This window comes from Plecotus auritus, assembly GCF_963455305.1.
Source record: "Plecotus auritus genome assembly, chromosome: 7".
Classification (NCBI taxonomy): Eukaryota; Metazoa; Chordata; class Mammalia; order Chiroptera; family Vespertilionidae; genus Plecotus; species Plecotus auritus.
In genome coordinates, this window is record NC_137774.1 from 90,514,672 (window position 1) to 90,533,421 (window position 18,750).

The window sequence follows — 18,750 nt, forward strand, 5'->3', positions numbered from 1 at the left end:
GAGGGCCAACACTCTCCCCAGGTAAGAGGAGACCACACAGCTGTTAGGTTAAAGCAGTGGTCGGCAAACTCATTAGTCAACAGAGCGGCAAACCGTGGCTCGCGAGCCGCTGTTTGCCGACCACTGGGTTAAAGGGTCAGAATTCTCTCCCAGGTCTGCTTGATTCTCTCTTCAAGTCAGAGAACCACTTCATTCAATCCCTGCCCCATCGTCGCCTCCCCAGGGCTCTGCCTCATGTCTGCTGTTGCCCCTGCCCAGCCTTCACACCCTAATACCTTGAACCCAGGCCTAGCATGGAACAAAGGTCATGCCCCCTGCAACCCACCCAGCACCTCTTAATGATGAAGTGGATGCTGTGCCGCTCCTCCAGGATCCGCTTCAGCTTGGGAACCCCGTAGGTGCAGGGACGCTTGAAGGGGATCTTGTCCGGGATGCCCACGATCTCCACAGCCTCCGGGTCGCAGGCAATCTTCCTGTAGGGTACGGGGACCATGTGGTCCAGTCCCAAGGCTTCCGCTGGAAGGGCAACGGCAAGGCTGAGTGCAAGATGAAGGCCGCAGGGCCCCCGGGCCATGGTCGCCATCACCTCCCACCACCCGGCACCTCTGGCCACCCAGTGGCCATGCTGAAATGTCAAATCACGTCATCTCTCTTAGAAAATGCCCACAGGCTCCCATCTCACTCAGGGATGGTCGAAGTCCTACCTGGGCCTCTGAGGCTTGATGGGACCAGGACCCCATCACCTGGGACCTTATCCCTCTCCTTTCACCCCTCTGCTTGCTCATTCCAGTCTCCGGGCCTTTTTGTTGCTTCCCTAACATGCCAGGCACACACCCACCCCTTCGCTCTTGCTCTCCTGTTTATTCAGATACTTTCCTCCCATATAACCAGATGCTTCCCTCTCTCCTTTTCTCCAAGTGTCTGTCAAATGTCCCCTCATCAGCCTAAAACGGCCCCCTCCACCCCTCCCAAGCCCACCCTGCTTTGTTCTTCACCCTGAGTTTATCAGGACCTGCCATTGCGAACATGCTCATCTATTCACTGGTGTCCTGTCTGGAACCTAAGCTCCACGGGGGCAGGGGGTCCTTCACTGCCCACGTCTGGGACCGAGATGGGGCTGGCACACCACAGTGCGCCGTGCGTTTCCACTGAGTAAGTGAATGGCTGCAGGAAGCCCCCAGACTCAGGTGGCTCTGGCAGGATGCCGCTGGCCACACAGGTGTGCCTCTTCCTCCAGTGAGGGCCTGGCACTCCTCTCACTCTTCAGTGACATAAATGAGATCCGGGCCGGAAGCCGACAGCTTTGCGGACAGCATTGCAGACAGAATCCGGGCTCATGACTGGTTACTGTTCTTTCCCTCTGGACTCTGAGGTTTGGTCTTGTGCATTTCAGTCATTCACTTATACCCCAGCTCTCTATGTGTTTACTCATTCACTCACCAAACACTACTTGAGCACCCACTGTGTGCTTGATGGCACTTAAATTTTTTTATTTTTTATTTTTAGAGAGAGAGAAAGGAAGAGAAACATCGATTGCTTGCTTCCCATATGGTCCTGGACCGGGGATCAAACCCAAAACCTAAGTATGTGCCCTGACTGGGAATTGAACCTGAGACCTTTTGGTGTATGGATGACACTCTGACCAATGGAGCCACCTGGCCAGAGCTTGATGGTACTTTCATGCATCCCCTGTTCTCCCTAAGGCCTAGGAGGTCTCAGGAGATCAGCTGGACCCAGTGTCCACTCTTTTTTTTTAAAATATATTTTTATTGATTTCAGAGAGGAAGGGAGAGAGAGAGAAAGATAGAAATATCAGTGATGAGAGAGAATCATTGATTGGCTGCTTCCTGCACACCCCCTACTGGGGATCGAGCCTGCAACCTGGGCATGTGCCCTTGACCAGAATCGAATCTGGGACCCTTCAGTCCGCAGGCTGATGCTCTATCCATTGAGCCAAACCAGCTAGGGCCAGGTGTCCACTCTTGCCTTCTTACTCTGTTCTCTCCCAAGGGACCCACATCTCCTCACTGTTCCCTAGGACCTTCCCCATCCTGCCTGGCCTTGCCTGTGTCCCCACCAGGCTTTGTCTTTGTCCTGACAAGGACCAGCCCTGAGCTGGACCTCCCTCCAGCCAGGCCCTGACCAGGGCAGAGCAGAGCTGTGTGGGCCCTTCCTGGGACACTGCCGACATCGTTTTCCTGTTGATGCAGCCCAGGTCTGCGTTGGTGGCTTTGGCAGCCAGATCCCACTGTGAAGTCACACTTAACTCACTGTCAAATTAAACTCTCGAAATCTCAACAGCTGTCAAACCATTTCTTCCCCCAACTCCCCACCTCCAATGTCACCAGCCACGCCCCAGCCCCAGCACTTGAGCAATAGGTTCCTCAAGTCTACGTAAATTCATCTCCACTTGGGTTCATCAGATGTGCTGGGCCTGTCTTTTCAGCAGCAAGGGGCTCCAGTGGACGGAGACATGACCCTGCCCAGCCTCCAGCTGCAGCAGGGCTGGGGAGAACCAAGCCACCATGCACAATCTGATATCCTTCGTCTAGTCTCTAGGTTTCCCAGGTGACAATGTCCTTGAGGCTCCCTAAAGGCTGCCTCCCCCAATTTCTTTATTTTTCCCTCTGTACCCCAGCCCCATCACCTCCCCTAGAATTGGTGGCTGAAAGGACAGAACCAGGAGCAGAATCTATTCATCCGGGGTCTGCAGGATGCCTCAGGTCGCCCAATGTTCTCATCCATGGGATCCCCCAATATTCACGGGGAGTCTCCTCCTCCCCTGGGCAGCTGAAGGGAAAGCTGAGAAAGGGCAAGACCTGGACCACTCCAAGTCCAACATTCCTGCTTGGATTTGGCTGTGGTGGGGCCCAGGTGCTCATGTCTAGAAAAGGTTCCACATTCCGGAAACATCGAGCCCACAACAGGCCTGAAAACTGATGGCTGCATGCCAGCGAGGCTGGGGCAGAGCCCTCCCCAGCTCCCTCCCCCTGCCTCCCATCCAGTTCACACCTGCCTGGGGCCTGGAGGACTCAGGTGCAGACAGCCCTCCAGTCCCAGGCAGAGGGGCGGAGTGGGTGGGCCAGCATGGCCACATCAAAGGCACCCAGCCTATCCCAGACTTCTTACTAAAGCCTCAAGGGCCTGCTCAGCCCCACCCCAACCTGGAACTGTCAAGCTCATGCACCCAGGCCTCCTCAGCCCCAGCCTGGATCAAAGGGCACCTCTTCTGTGAAGCCATCAATGACTCCCCGAGCCTGTTGAGAACTCACCTTCCTTTGAGCTGCCTCTTTCTGAGGGCTCCCATCCCTGTGCGCTACCACACACTGGAGTGTGCGGCTGTACAGCACTGCCTGCTACCAAAGACACATCTTCAGCAACTGCTGCAACACCGTGAGACCAGAGCTGGCCTGGGAGCCTGGCACAAGGTCGGGGGCTCGCAACGCATGACTGGTAAGTGTGCGGATCAATAAATGTGCGTGAAGAGAAGGGAGAAAGCAAGACCAACACGTGATATAATAAGTATGTATGTGGTCTTCAACTCTGGTTCCTGGCGCAAGCGCTCACAAAACCCTTGCAATCTTCGGAGTGACAGGGGGGTGAAGGGCGTCCTTTGTTACTCATAAGAAGCCCCCTTCAACCATAGCTGACAGGGCTTTGGAGGCCCACCTAGCCCAGGCTGAGTCTCGAAGAACAAGTGGGACTTAGCCTCCAAAAGATGCAAAGGGCATGCCAGGCAGAGGGCACAGCACAGGCAAAGGCAAGGAGGCAGGAAGGGGCACGGTGCTGTGGGGAATTTGCAAGCAGCCATTTTTCATCTAACTGCCTGCCCCCCGATCTGCCTGCCTCCCACAGGTGAGTCAAGGTCTGGGGCTCTGCCATCAGCCCCATCCCCTGGAGAATCCAGAAGAGAAATATTGACACAACCACCCCCTACTCAGACAGGAGATGACATTAGCGCTGATGGCATGCGGGTACCAGCATATGGCTCTGGCTGTCATGTTAGGGAACACAAGTGACTGCCACGTAATGAGATGCTCAACACGCCACCAGGGCCACACAGCGGGCCGCCGCCCACTCACCATATCTGCTGTTAAACAGGATCTGCACGCACTCCCGGAGCGTGTTGATGTCCTCGGTTTCCTTGATGAAGGCGTCCCACTTCTCTATCAAAACACAGGAGGTACGAGTGAGGCCCAGTCAGAGACGTGACCCCGTGGTCCGGCTGCCTCGTGAAGAGACGCCCCCGCTCCCAGCTGCGGCTGTGCCCCAGAGACAGCCACTCTCTCTCCCTAGCCCTGGGCCCTGGGCTTTCCCCTCCACAGCCCTTCCACCCGTTCCCACCTCGGATCCTGACGCCCCAGCCTCCTCCAGGAAGCAGCCCCACACAAATCCAGGAAGCTCTGACAGTCTCTCCACCCACTCTCTCCTCTTGCCTCTGTCTACCCCACGGGCAGAGGATATGGTGCAGGCTCAGCCGGTCCATCCTGGGCTCCTCCTGTCCCAGAGAGGTAGGAAGTTGGGAGAAAGCTCCCTTGGAGAACAGAGAGGCTGAGTCCTGACCTCAAAGACCAAACGCTCATGCCTCATACATCCGGGGATCTCACCTAGCCTTGGTGTTGTTGGCTTCCCCTACCAGGGGTCCTCAAACTATGGCCCGCGGGCCACATGCGGCCCGCCGAGGACATTCATCCGGCCCACTGGGTGCCGCTGCCTGTCTTGCTTAGCAGCCGACTTGTCCCGGGCCCGCAGTGCGCATAGGAATTTGTTCACAGTTTTTTTTTTAAACTATAGTCCGGCCCTCCAACGGTCTGAGGGACAGTGAACTGGCCCCCTGTTTAAAAAGTTTGAGGACCCCTGCAACCCTACTGGCCTCTTACATGAAACCAAAGCCTCTGCCTCAATTTAACTAGAATAACAAAAGTGATCATTTGTCATTATAATTATAAAGCGACATCTTTAATTTATTAAGTGCTTATCTGTGCTAAGCACTTTATATATGTATATATATAATATCCTATTTAATCCCTCATGACAACCTTTAAACATAGATATTATTTCTATTTTTCAGGTAAGAAAACAGGCTCAGAGATGCTCAGTATTTTGCCTGAGATCACCCAACCAGTACCCAGCGAGATTCTATACCAGCTTGGACCCCTTGCCCACCAAGGCTGCTCCATCTGGATACCCACATCCTCTCCTTGCCAGGGATGAACCTTGTTTGGGGCAGTGGGGTTTCCAATCTCATCAAAGGGGACTAGGTTTTCTAAAAAGAGCCTCTATTGAAGGTGAGGCGGAGACCTCCAAGAGGCAAAACTGCTGGGAAGTCTTCATCCCTCTTTGGTATAAATTAAGCCCAAATTTTCCTGCTCTCGGTTCTCTGTGAGGTACTTTCCAATCTGTCCACATTTTTTTCATACCCCTTGTTTCAAGAGGTGGAATGTGGCAAAAGAGACAGTGATGTCTGAGGCTAGGTCATAAAAGACATGTGGCTTCCTCCTCACTCTCTCTGGAATCATTAACTTCAGGAAACCAGTTGCCATATTGTGAGAATACTCAAGCAGCCTTGTAGAGGCCCAAAGAGTGAGAATAGGCCTCCTGTCAAGAGCCACACCACTGAGCTTGGAAGCGATGACTCCAGCCGCAGTCAAGCTTTCAGATGATCATGGCCACAGCCGACATTGTGACAACAACTTCATGCGAGATCCTGAGCCAGAACACCCAGATGAGCTGCTCCTAAATTCCCATCCTACAGAAACTTAAGATATAAATGCTTGCTGGTTTAAGCTAACTCTGGGGGCAACTTGTTATGCAGCAACATGTAACTATTACACTCTGGTTTTACTCCCTTGTGCAGAGCTGTCCTCCTTTCTCTCACAAAGAGATGGTAGACGCATTTCCATTTTATCAAGCACCACCCTCAGCCCCCGACCCCCACTCTGGACAGGATGCTGCCATGGGCGCTGTCCTACCTGACTTGTCATGGACAATGGAGAAGAGAATGCGCTTAGAGGCATGGACGTTCTGAATGAGAGGCCCACCAGGCCCGGTGGGCTTCTGTCCTGGACAAGGAAAAGGAAAGGTACAGGTTCGAGGTGGGTCCCCAGAGGGGTCCCCAGATCTGGCCTTGGAGCACAGGCATTGGCTCTGGGGCAACAATGTCACCCAACACAAACACCCCAGAACTGAGTCCTGTATTCATGAACTCTAGGCAAGTTCTCTAACCAGAGGCCTGAGACATTATTGAATAGAGTCTGCTATCCAAATGGCAGATCAGGGAGGGCAGGATGTCTGAGGTCACCTTTTAGAGTTGGGGACAAAACAGGCATGTAATCCCAGCCCCCTGCTCAGCCAACACATTTGTATGTATGTGGGCATCCTTTTGTCTCCTTATAATAATTAGAGGCACGATGCTCAAAAATTTGTGCAAGCGTAGGCCTTCCTTCCCCCGGCTGCTGGCACTGGCTTCCCTCCGGCACCCGGGACCCGGGCTGGCTTTCCTCTGGCCCTGGCTTCATCAGGAAGGACATCTGGAGTGATGTCCGGAAAATGTCTGGTCTAATTAGCATATTACCCTTTTATTATTATAGATAGTAAACATAACTTATAAACACCTACTATGTGCCAGCAGTTCTCAAACTTGAGCGTACATTGGAACCACTTAGTGGATTTGTCAATTTGCAGACAGTTGGGCCTTGCCCCCAAAGCTTCAGACTCAGCTGGACTTTGATGGGGCCTGAGCATGTGCATTTCTAAGAAGCTCTGTCATTTAATCATGATCACAACAGCTCAAGGTAGGCACTACTGGCATCTCCATTTTACAGATGAGAAAACTGAGGCTCACAGAGATAAAGATTTGCCCCAGGACACTTAGCCACTAAGTACAGAAGCCAGGATATGAACAAAGTCTTTCTCATATCCAGCTGTTCCTTCTCTGACGCTTCCAGTATCCCTAATCCAGTGGCTATATAGTAGGTGCTTATTAAATGCATGTGACCAAGCATGTTTTCATAGATTCCCCTGGGAGTCCTCTTGGCTGTCTCTTGGTCCCAGGCCAAGGACACTGTTCACAGAAGGCTGAGTGAAGGCCTGGTGTCTGACTGGGTCTAAGCCAGAATGCCATTTGTCCTGCCCCAGCCCTGTGCCCCGACATTCCTCCTTCAGTTTTGGGAGGGCCTGAACACCCTGACTTGCCCTAGAGGGTGCCCTAAATGAGCAACCTCTGTCCCACCCCCAGACATGGGGGCCCTAGCAGAAGCTTACCACAGCAGTCAGAGAAGTCTTGGGCAGTGGGAGTCTTGGACTCAGGCCCAGGCCGGCTGAGGCCCAGGTCGCTGGGGGCAAGTGGGTAGGTGGGCACCTCCTGCTTGAGCTCTCTCACAGCGTGGTTGGGGAGTGCAGTGCTGTACAGGAAGCTGGCCATGGAGGAGGAAGTGGCGCTGGGGGGCAGGTCCTGGGGTGGCCCCTTGGGGGCCTGGCCATGCAGGCCACAGTCCCGAGACCCCTTGGCTATCAGGGAGACACCATTCAGCTCCACCAGGGCCTTTGAATCCCGACCGCCATCCTCGAGTGGCCTGGGTAAAGGAGACAAGGACACACAATAGCTTTGTGCACCTGACCGCTGGCTACATAACTTCTGCAGCCCCTCAGCCCTCCCTCCGCAGAACACGACAGCCTGTGAGGTACGCAGGACAGGAGCCATTCCCCATTCTACAGGTGGGGGTGCAGGCCTGGGGTGGGGCGTGATGTGCCCAGGGCCACTTGGCTGGGCGACCGGAGAGGCCAGGCCCGGCCCGGCCCTCCGCCTCTGTGTCCCAGTCCACCAACGGTGTCCTTTCAGCTGCAGTTAATCCCTCCATCTCCCATCATACCCCTCTTCTTCCTGGCCCGTGTGCTGACCGTGGGGCTGGAGCACGGTTGGCCCTTGGTCTGCCTTGCCACCTCCACACTTGGCCCAGCCATCCCTGGAGTCTGCAGTGCTGCTGGTGCTATTTCCCTCAGCCAAGTCTCTCTCGGCCTCTCTGCACCACAGCGATCCCCTGGGAGGCCTCCGTGACTAAACGCCTGCTCAGGTAACACTCCATGATGGCACTTCTGCCTCACCTCCACCATCAGACTGGCAACTTTTACAACCAGGGTCCCCTGTGGGGTCTGAAGGGACCACACGGGGCTGAGCCAGCATGGGAGCAGGTCACCCTCCTAGCCTTCCCTGGCCCAGCCCTTATGGTCCAGCCACCAGACCCTGGCCCTCTCCCAGGCAGGCGGCCTCACTCACCTCTTGAGCTTGAAGCGGATACGGTGGCTGTGCTCCAGGATGGCCATGAGGGCCTTGGGGTCATACTCAGCCGGCCTCCGGAAGGCCAGGCCCTCCGGCAGCCCCTGCACAGCAAGCAGCCCTGGCTCCCTGAGTAGCCTCTCATAGGGCAGTGGCACCACGCTGGCCCTTCCCAGGGCCTCGCCTGTGGGAGGAGGGATCAAGGAGAGGGTCTAGCGTGAGAGGGCAGCCAGGATGGGTGGGGGCCAGGCCTGCTCCAGAGCTGGGGCCACGTTGAGTGACTTTCCTTGGTGCTGGGTTCCCAGGAAACAAGAACTCCATCAGTTCCTTAAATGCAGATTCACACAGAATAACCCCAGAGGCTGGTGGGTGGGGGCTGTGGGTAAGGACCCATTGTCTGAGGGCCAGGGCTACCCATGGAGGCATCTGGGTGGAAGGAAAAGCAGGCCTGGGACTGTGGGCACGAGGTGAGGTGAGGAGGGGTGAGAGAGATGAGAGAGAGAGAGACAAGAGGGCAGGAGAGAGATTGTAAGGAAAAAGCCATAGGGAGGAAGGGAGAGGAGAATGAGAGGGAGAGAAAGTAACGAAGACAGGAAGTAGAGAGGAAACAGAAAGGGGGGATTCAGAAAAAGACAGGAGAGACAGACTGGGAAGATGGAAAGGATGAAGGAAAGGGTGAGTAGAGGGGAGACTGGCTGGGGAACGAGGGGGTGGGAGGGCCTAGAGGCCTGGGCTCAGAAACATCTGTGGTTGCCCCTATGCTACATCCCTCACCTCAGTGCCACCTCTGATTCTGCTCAAGGTGGGGAAGGAGGCCAAGGCAGAGTGGGCAGGGGCATCGGGGACTCTGGGCACGAACCCTGCAGCTGGCAAAAGTGTCTGCAGTGGCGTAGCCACCACGAGTGACAAGTCTTGTCCCAGGGTAGCCAGTGTGCTTACCCAGGACCTCTGGGCCCCATCTCCCGGCTTGGCCTCCTTCTCCCGACATTTAAACAACAGCAGGAGCTCCCTCACAGACCTTTGCTCCACAGAACCAAAGAGGAATGGGGAAAGGTACAAAGCGAGTCAGAGATAAATGAGGTAGGACCTGCCCAAGGTCCCCTGGGGTGTGTGAAGGCTACCACTGGGCCCTGACTCTGCAGCCTGACCCTTCCCATGAAAGGCCAGGCCTGTCCCTCCCCAGCCTCGGAGGAAAGACTTGGCTGCCAGGGAGCCTTCACTCAGTCGTTCAACAAATGCCCTCTGAACCCTGCTGCTGCTGGGCCCTGACCTGCAGGCTGGGACCACAGCGACAGCAGGTACATCCCTGACCCCGCTGGGAGCAGCTGGCCTGGTGAGGGGAGATGGCACAGTGGGTACCCAGAGGGGGCCCCAACCAGCCTGTGGGGGCCTTCCTGGAGCTGAGCCTTAGAGTAATATGGTGTCCACCATACAGAGGAGAAGGCAGGCACCAAGGGCACAGTGGTGCAAAGGCGAGGGGGTGTGAAATGGAGCCAGGGTGTGCTGGAGAACAGGAAGTGGTTCAGGAGGTGGGTCAGCTCGGCCGGCCCAGCTGGAGAGGTGGGCGGGGAGGGGCTGTGGTGGGTGCACAAGCCACACTGACGGCGACAGGCACCCCCAAAGGAAGTACAGGAAAGAGCATGGTCAGACTTGTGCTCTGGGAAGATGCCCTTGGTCACAGGTAAGGAGGCCTGGGGCCATTTCTCGGTGAGAGGTGGCAGTGACCACCAGGGCCTAGGCAGGGGCAGAGGGGATGGTGGGTCAGGACATGGGCTGGGGCGGAAGATCCATGCCTAGAGATGCAGGAGGAAGGAGCGCTGCACTGAAGTGTTGCCCAGGGTCCATAGTGGGCAGAAGGGAGCCACCTCATCTGAGCGGGGACTAGGGCTCCCACCCACCTGGGGGCCCCCAAATGGAATGAGGAAGGATCTTACTATAAAGAACATCAAACACCTCCTCTACCATCTTCCGCAGAAGGTACACATCTGCGCCATGCTCCAGGGTAGACCGAGGGATGTTCCGGCCGCCAACCTCACCCCGAGGCGCCCTCTTGTGGTGCTCTGCCTCCGGCTCCTTCCATCGGGGTCCTCCTGTGGGACACAGAGCACGCGGAGGGGTGGTGAGCACCCATCCCACCACCTGCCCAGGGCGCTGGACTGCCCCTGCCCTGTGCTGAGCTCAGCAGCGGGCCACCCAACACAAAGTGCAAATGAATGAGTGAATGAATGAATGAATGAAGAATTAATGAGTGAGCAAACCCTGCATAGGGCCAGGCTAGTCATGGGGCCTAGGTCTCGACCCTGGCCACCCCTAACCTGCTGTGTGACTGTACGCAAGTCTCTTTCCTCTCTGGGCCTCAGTTTGTGAGCTCTCACTGGAGACCAGCTGGCCTGGCTCAGAACTGGGGTCCAACGAATGTCTATTCCATCTGGCTCTTTCTGTGCTCTGACGCTAATGCTCCATTTTAAACAATCGAGGCCCCCGTTTTCTGCTCTGCCAAATGGGGAGATGATGAGGACCTGACCAGGGGGCTGAGAGGTTTGGAAGAGGCAGGTTCATGCAAGGCTGGGCTAGGGCGGAGGCTTAGGTGTGCCAGTGGGTCCCTGGGTGGGGAAGCTGCTGGAAACAGTGTAGGAAAGGAGATGAGAGGAGAGTCCAGCGGCCCCCTCCCAGCTTGCAGCCTGCTCTCCTCCGAGGATCTGTGACGCTTGAAATAAACCAGCCCGAGTTCCCGGCGCTATAAATAGTGGCTCTGCCTGGCTCTGGGAAGCCAGGTGCACCTTCGTCAGGCCCCAGTCTGGCTTCCAGCCTGGCCAACTGGGGACCACAGACCCTGCTACTGCCCACCCTACCCTGCCCCGGCCCCCCGCCCTCCCTTGGAGAGGGTGCCGGCTCTGAGGGCTGAGTGGGATGGGGAGGCTGGGGAAGCGGCTGGGCCCCAGGAATGATATGTCCAATGCTAAGGGGCGGCTTTCCCTGAAATGGCTGATCCCAGGGTCCAGACCTGGGGTATAAGGAAAATGCTATACTGGTAAGACAACAACTGGCATTTACTGAGTGTAAACTAAGTGCCAGGCATTGTTCTAAGTGCTTGCCACGTATTAACTCATTTAATCCTCAGACCAACCTGTGAGGACTGTTCTCCCCTTTCACAGATGAGGAGGTTGAGGCCAGGTAGCAGGTGGCAGGGCCAGAATGTGGCCCCAGGCGTCTGACTCCAGGGCCTGCCCTTAACTCAAGAGCTCGAATGCTCGATTGAGTGCTAGCCTTCAGCGCTGGGGCCAGGCCCTAATCCTGTAGGACCTAAGAATCCACCAGAAAGGTGAAGGTGACCTCCCCCAGCTTACTGCCAAGCTGGGGCGCCAGGCGCAGATGGAAATTTAGGGCACAGGAGGCTAGCATGGTGTGGGGAGCAAGAACAGCAAAGGTTCGAGGGATGGAGGGGCCTAAATGCGGCCTGAGGCGAGAGGCTGGGCAGGCACCTGCCAGGTAGAGGAGAGGATGAGGACCTTCCAGGTGGGGCAGAGGCAGAGATGGGAAGGGACACAGAGCTGGTGAACTAGCATGCAGGGCAGCGCAGCCAGAATAAGTACAACCGGGATAAGAAATGCTGGGAGGTCAGATGCAAAGGCAGGGCCTGGGTTAGGAGGGGCCCTGAGGCTCAAGTAGCGTTGAAGGGTTGGGGGCCTCAGAAGGACTCCTCTGTCTCGGGGGCTTCCGGCTCATAGCCCTGAATGTCGGTCTCTGCTGAGAGCGACCAGAACCCTGTGGCAGGGCTCTTGGGGTTTCCGTGCTGCATCTCCCCCATTCTGAAGGAGTGTAGCAGAAAGAGCATGGGTTTCAGAACCAGAGGCCTGGCCTCAGATCCTGCCTCACTCACTCATCGGCTATGTCCCCGGAAAAGTGGCTTATGCTCACTGAGTCTCAGTTTCTTGTTTGTGAACCAGGGGTAACTGTAACTGTGCCCGAAGCCTGCTGGGAAAAGTGAACAGCAGTAGTACGTGGCAGGGCCAGAGCACAATTTATCAGAGCAGCACTAACTGCTCACATTTACCGAGTATTTCCTATGTGCTGCTGGACGTGTCCTGTCACTCCATCCCCGAGCCACCGGGGATGGCTCCAAGATGATGATACTATAACAATGACAGTGCCTACCCCATAAGGTTGATGTCAAGGTAAATGCGTTGGCATTGTGAAGGGTGTTGCATACAGCAGGTGCTCAGTAAGTATTAAACAAGTGTGCTCAGCCTCTTGTCAGGGATGCACAAGAACTGGACAAAAACTGGGCCTCAGTGTCCCCTTCTGTCAATGAGTAGATGGGGCTGGCTGGCCCTGGGGTCCAGTCAGCCAGGTGCTACCAACCGAGGGGCTGCTGTATGATTCCAACTAAACCTGGGGCTGCCCCTGATAACGCCAAGTCAGGAAGCCTGCACAACCCCTTCCTGTCCAGGGCGTCCCCCGACAGAGTCACCCAGTGTTGTTCTGGGACCTAATACCCTGGCCCTGCAGAGTCCCGGGGTACTCACGGCAGAACCTGAGGAAGTCTGATTGCAGCTCCTTCCGCGCGGTCAGAAACATTCTCCCCTTCTCGGTGCCCACCACAAAGGCGCTCTCATCATGCACAGCAACACAGGCCACCTCTGCGTTCAGCTTGGAGAGCGCCGAGCACTACAGGGGGAGCAGGGTGCGTGAGCCGGGGGAAGGTCTCCCGTTCCCGCACACCTTCATGCCAGCTTTGGGGTGGGATGTGAGTTCCCACCAGCAGATCCAGCAAGCAGTCAGTCTTCAAACATTCTCAGTCTTAGAATCTGCAGTGGGAACCAATGAATGACCCGGCCACCCCCCACCCTATCCCCCCAAGAGCTTGGCCAAGGTCAGGGGGAGAAGATAAGTTTACGGAGGCTGGAGGAAGACCAAAGGCACAAGGCCTCTGCCCTTCCTTCTTCCCAGGTCCTCCCTGCTCTGGGGTGGGCTTCCTGTGTTAGGCCTGGACCCAGCCCCAGGGACAATCCTGTCCTGGACTCTCTATGCCCTGGATGTGGAAAAGGTAGGATGGGCCCCAGGAGAAACAAGGCTCAGACAGATCTAGGCTTCAATCCCACTTCAGCCACTTCCTGTTGTGGGTCTGGGGCAGTCACACCCCTCACTGGGCCCCTTTCCAAATCTAAAGAATGGAGACAAGCAGCCCAGCTTGAAGGGCTTCAATGGGTTTGGTTGTGGGGATTCAAGGAGGCCTTGTTGGCGGGAAAGAATTTCCAAACAGGGCATCCATGTGGACATCCAGGCAAAGAGGTATTTTGCAGCCCTAGAGTTGAGGTTGGCAGGCTCACTGCAAGGGGAGCCCTAACACAGGGGACCCTCAACCAAGACCACTAACATCTCAGGCCTCTGACCTATCTCACCAGGAAAACCCTGCCTGTAACTTTCAGCATGCAGTTGGTGCCTGATAAATGCTGGGTTTTCTGAGTTAGGTAGTGCTTTGCTGACAGTCAGGAAATCTGGCTTCTAATCTCAACTCTGCTGCTGTGTGACCTAGACATGTTCCTCACCCTCTCTGGGCCATAATCATGCCTCTTGTCCAGCTCCATCCTAGAGTTGCTCTGGTGAGGAAGCTGGGACACTACAGGGCCAGCAGGCCTGTCCCCATCGATCCCCTATTGAGGGGGGTTTTGTTTTCTACTCTCAAAGATGAAAGCAAAACCTGCCACTCCCCTTCCCCACAGCAACACTGCAGGATATTAACAAACAAGACAAATAGATCTGGTTGTTTCTAACGAAGGAGTGGCTGTCAGAGTTGGAGGAGAGCCTTGTGGTGTGGTAACTTCTGAGCTGAAGGAGCTGAGGCCACGGCAGGGAATCGACTCACTCAAAGGCACCAAGAATGGGGGCCGTGAGGAAATGCCTGGAGGAGGGTCTGAAACGGGTGGGGTGGGGTGGTGATGATGGACAGCACTTGCCCACACCCCTGCGGACCACCTGAGGACCCTGGCCCCGAGCCCTGGAGGATGCCAGAGTTCAGTCACTTCCAAGCAAGTGCCTTGTCACCCGTGAAGGTCCCTCAGGAAATCCGTTAAGGGCCCAGGGGCTGGGGGAGCTTGTCTTCTGCATGTCACCAGGCTAGCTACAGAGTCATCGGCTCCTCCAAGCCCCAAGGAGCCTCGGAAAACCCTCTAGACCAGTGCTGCCCAATAGGATTTTCTGCCATGATAGAAATAGTCTATTTCTGCCCTGTCCAATACCGTGGCCACTTGCCTCATGTGGCCATTGAGCACTTGAAATGAGGCTAGTGTGACTGAGCAACTGAACTGTTTACTGTATTTAATTTTAGCTAGTTACAATCTAAATGTCAACTGCCTCTTGTGGCACGTGGCTGTGGTGATGGCCATCCGTGCCTGTGTCAGCTGCGTTCCACCACCAGCAGGCTAATACCGCTGCAGGGCACGGGGCAGCTCCCTCATCATGAAGGCGGCTCTGCGCAGGGCGGGGGTTGCACCCAGCCACCTTCCCCGGGGTGCTGCTGCCTCTGGCCCAACCCCACCTATGCTGCTCTAGAACCACCTACAGCAGAACAGCCTGGAAGGAGGCCCTTTGTCCTAGGGAACTGAAGACTTTGTACCCGAGTCCACTTCAAAAACTGGTCATACTGTGTGACTTCAGGTAAGGTACTGCTGTCTCTGAATTTCAACTTCACCATCCTAAAATGCGGATTTAAACACACACACACAAAACACCTGCCTACCCTCTATCATAGAACTTTCCCCGGAAAAGGATAGAGGAAAATTATATTATTATTTTCTCATTTACTATTAAAGGCTTAGATATGTAGGCAATGGTGCCAGAAAAGTAATTTATGAAGTCCCATTTCTCTCTCCCAGCCCCAAGATGCAGTTACAGCTGTTGCTATAACACTGGGATTACAGCTTTCTAACGAATCACTGCCCACACATTATCTTCCAGGTGCTGGGAGGGAGGCTTGGGACCATGCCAGCGACGGGCCTTGAATAAGAGTTCATGAAACGAGGAGCAGGGGATGAGGACGGGGGCCAGCCTTTATTCCCAGGACTGGATGTTTATGTACTTAATCTCACTTGAGCCTCTCGTCCCCTGACGTAGGCAGAGGTGGGACTCGAGCTCCAACGTCTGGTTATAAAGCTGGGTGTCCCACTCCCAGGGGTGGGCCGGGGTACTCACCATGGAATCTAAGGCAGACACAAGGCTGGTGATGATCTCGTCTTTGCGGGCGAAGGCGGAGTTCCAGCGGTCAGGCCCACAGCCATTGGTGGGGACGTCACAGCGCTTCCCCAGCAAGGCCATGGTCACCTGGATAGAGAGAGGGAGCAGGCAGAGGTGGGTGTGCGCCACGGGGAGTGGAACACGTGGTAGGGGCCCGCCCCGACTGGCTTGGCCCCAGACCTCAGGGCTGTTTCTACTTCCCACGTGGGATGAGTCAAGAGCTGGCCTAAGGGTCTTATAAGCAAGATGGAGTACATCCCCCAAATCTGCAGGCTCAGAGCTGAGCCCAGGACCATGACCAGTCTGTCCAGCAACCCAACCATCAACTCTCCCCATACACACTGCTCTGGTTATAGCTCTCTCTTGCTCACACACCCTATGTGGCTCCCTACTGCCCATAGTTCTGGACTCAGCTTGGTATTCAAGGTTCCTGGTCCAGACACCTATGTTCCAGTGTTCTAGGTGTCGTCATCCTCCAAACATACCACATTCTTTAAAAAATAAAAAATTTTTTTATTGATTTCAGAGAGAAAGGGAGAGGGAAAGAGAGAGATAGAAACATCAATGATGAGAGAGAATCACTGATCGGCTGCCTCCTGCATGCTCCACATTGGGGATCGAGCCCGCAACCCAGGCATGTGCCCTGACTGGGAATCAAACCATGACCTCCTGGTTCATAGGTCAATGTTCAACCATTGAGCCATGCTGGACGGGCGACGTACCCACATTCTTGTGGCTCCCCAGCTGTCACAAGTTCCACTCTCCCTGCCCCAAGTGCCTTTCCTGGCCCCTTTGTAATCTATGGACTGCCTGCTCAGCTTTTAATTGTTGCCTCTGCTGTGAAGGTACCCCCCTCACTCCACTTCCTGCCCTAGCTACCCTTGCTGTCTTCCCACATGTCCCCAAACTCCTCCATCCCAGCTCTGTATCAAGCCACAAGCTCCCCCGGGGAAGGCCACTGCCCCGAGGCCTCTGAGCCACAGTCTACTTCCAGGCTGTCAGGACTCAGTCTCAGAGATACAGAGGTTGCTTCATCTCAGACCTGGGTTTCTCACACACAGGACTTTGTCCCCTCGTCATAAGGCTCCTGGAGAATAGAGCTGCATTCTCCCCGTCTCTGGGGCACCCTCAGACCAGGGCCCCCCTATCAGGAATTCCCTAGGCAGGAAACTGGCCTGCCTGTACCACCCAGCCTGGCCTGGGCACCCGCCAGATGCAAAGGTCAGCCTCCCTCAGTTCCCGTCCCATCCTGCCCTTCCCCTTCCAGACCCCAGAAAACATGTCCAGGGGTCCCACCCACAGGCCTCCTTAATGGCAGCTGCCCCCTCGCCAATCCAAGCCAAGGAGAGGGCAGAGGTTAGTCGGTTTCCCTCTTGGGGCCCAGCCTCATCTAGTGCTCTGTGCATGGCCCCAGGGGGCCCGTTCAGGGAGTGAGCAGGGACCAGGGCTGCGGGCCTTGGAGGGAGTTTGCAGATCCGGCCTCCTTACTTCCAGCAGATCGGAGTGAAGGAGTCTGTGTACATGACTAGGGATGGAGCGGGGGCGGGGAACAGCACTGGGCAGGTGAGAGCTGGGTCTGGCACCATAAAGGGTGCCAAGCCCGGAGTCTTCTATCAGTGCAGCTGCTCCTGGACCTTAAGCTCTGTGAGGACAGGGACCAGTCTGCCTGTCGCTGCTGCACCCCCAAGGCACAGCTCAGGGCCGGACATATACGATGGACCAAGGCACTGTGGTCCATACCAAGGACTGTGGCCTTTAAGTGGCTCATAACGTCGATGACATAAAAGAGCAAATGTCTGAGTGTGTCACATATAACAAGGTGAGAGATGTCCGACTTCAGTTACAGAAACATCCAAAGGAATTAGGGCTGCATCAGAGCTTGGCTCTGGCCTCAGTCTTGGCCAGAGTCTGCTGTTGGCTGTGGATAAATATTGATTCTAACAACTGGCCAGTCAGCAGTTGGCCAAAATGTATATTGGGTTCACTTCTAAATGTTTATTAAATGTATTTCTTCCCCTAGATTGCAATATTATAGACGTTCAAAATCCACAGTATTAAGGATGCCGAGGGTATAACAGGCCATGAATAAGACGTGCTAATGGACCAAGAGGCAGCAAGCATCAGGGCCGGGGGCCTTCTGTGGCATGACCAGCTGAGAGGTTTGCCTGTCTGGGGCAGTGGTCGGCAAACTGCGGCTCACGAGACACATGCAGCTCGCGAGCCGCGTTTTGCTGCTCTGTTGACGAATGAGTTTGCCGACCACTGGTCTGGGGTGCTTGTCCCCTCCCCTCAGCTACCCCCGCTTGCCAGTCCCTTAGCCATTCCCAGAAAGGCCTCTGGCTGCCAGCCTCCCAGCTGCTGAGTCCAAATCAAATCAGGGCAAAGTAGGAGGCACCAGACAGCACTCCAGCCCCGTCCTCCAGGTCGCCCCAGCCGGCTGTGGCTCCTAATCCATTTAGGAAGGATCCAGGGAGTCAGAAAGGGAGGGGAGGTGGAGGGAGTAAAGGGAGGCTGGGCTGGGGGCCATCCATCCCCTGACTCCTTGTCTTGGCTATTTGGGCTCCTAGAACCCTCTATCCTAAGCCAAGGAGGCCCAGCCCTGGGCAAGTGGGTGTGTTCAGGATGAAGGTGAGAGAAGATCCTCCTGCAAACTCCCAGGCCTCTGAGAGGGGCGGGTTCCATGTGGCTGGAGCTGCTGCATCTGGGGCAGGGGGCCAGAGCGCTGGGCTGGGAGCCATGACCCCTGACCACTGCACAAAGGAGAGCCAGACCCAGGTCTGCTGGGACCACTTTGGATCAACCATGTAAACAGGGGGTAGTTCTAAACTGAAAATGAGAGAAGGGAAAAGAAAATCACCCAATAAAACCAAAAAACCATATGAAACAGAACACAAAGTATGACAGGGAGTTCACAAGGAGGCAAGTGCCAAGCCTGAACAGGAGCAACGTCCCTGGAGGAGGGGACAGTGAGAACTGAGGCGACGGCTTGAGCCATCACACACTGATAAACAGAGGACGGGGGCCAGGTGAGGGGTGAGGCTGGAGATGCCCGAGTGCCGCCCTGTGGTACCTGGAGAGGACATCAGAAGTGATACCACGAGCAATGGGCAGCTGGACCCTGACCTGGGCACAAGTGGCCAGGAAGCCCTCAGTGACAAGGGACTTCCAGCCCCGCTGGGTTCCTGATGGGCAAGGACTGCAAGAGGCAGGCAGGGAGCCTGTGAGCCCCCCTCCATCCTCAA

At 55.6% G+C, this 18,750-nt stretch overlaps 1 protein-coding gene across 3 annotated transcripts in view; it reads right to left on the reverse strand.

Annotated features, from left to right (window-relative positions):
• Positions 1-18,750, reverse strand: part of GTF2IRD1 (GTF2I repeat domain containing 1) — a 104,936-nt gene that overhangs the window by 57,850 nt on the left and 28,336 nt on the right. For all 3 annotated transcript variants that reach the window (XM_080677702.1, XM_080677700.1, XM_080677701.1), the window contains exons 2-9: positions 15,467-15,595; positions 12,802-12,943; positions 10,210-10,365; positions 8,276-8,459; positions 7,264-7,574; positions 5,973-6,062; positions 4,083-4,166; positions 333-516 (exon numbers count right to left, since the gene is read on the reverse strand). In XM_080677702.1, coding sequence (XP_080533828.1) covers positions 333-516; positions 4,083-4,166; positions 5,973-6,062; positions 7,264-7,574; positions 8,276-8,459; positions 10,210-10,365; positions 12,802-12,943; positions 15,467-15,589 — 1,274 coding nt within the window. In that variant the 5' untranslated portion in view covers positions 15,590-15,595. The remainder of the gene's footprint in view (positions 1-332; positions 517-4,082; positions 4,167-5,972; positions 6,063-7,263; positions 7,575-8,275; positions 8,460-10,209; positions 10,366-12,801; positions 12,944-15,466; positions 15,596-18,750) is intronic.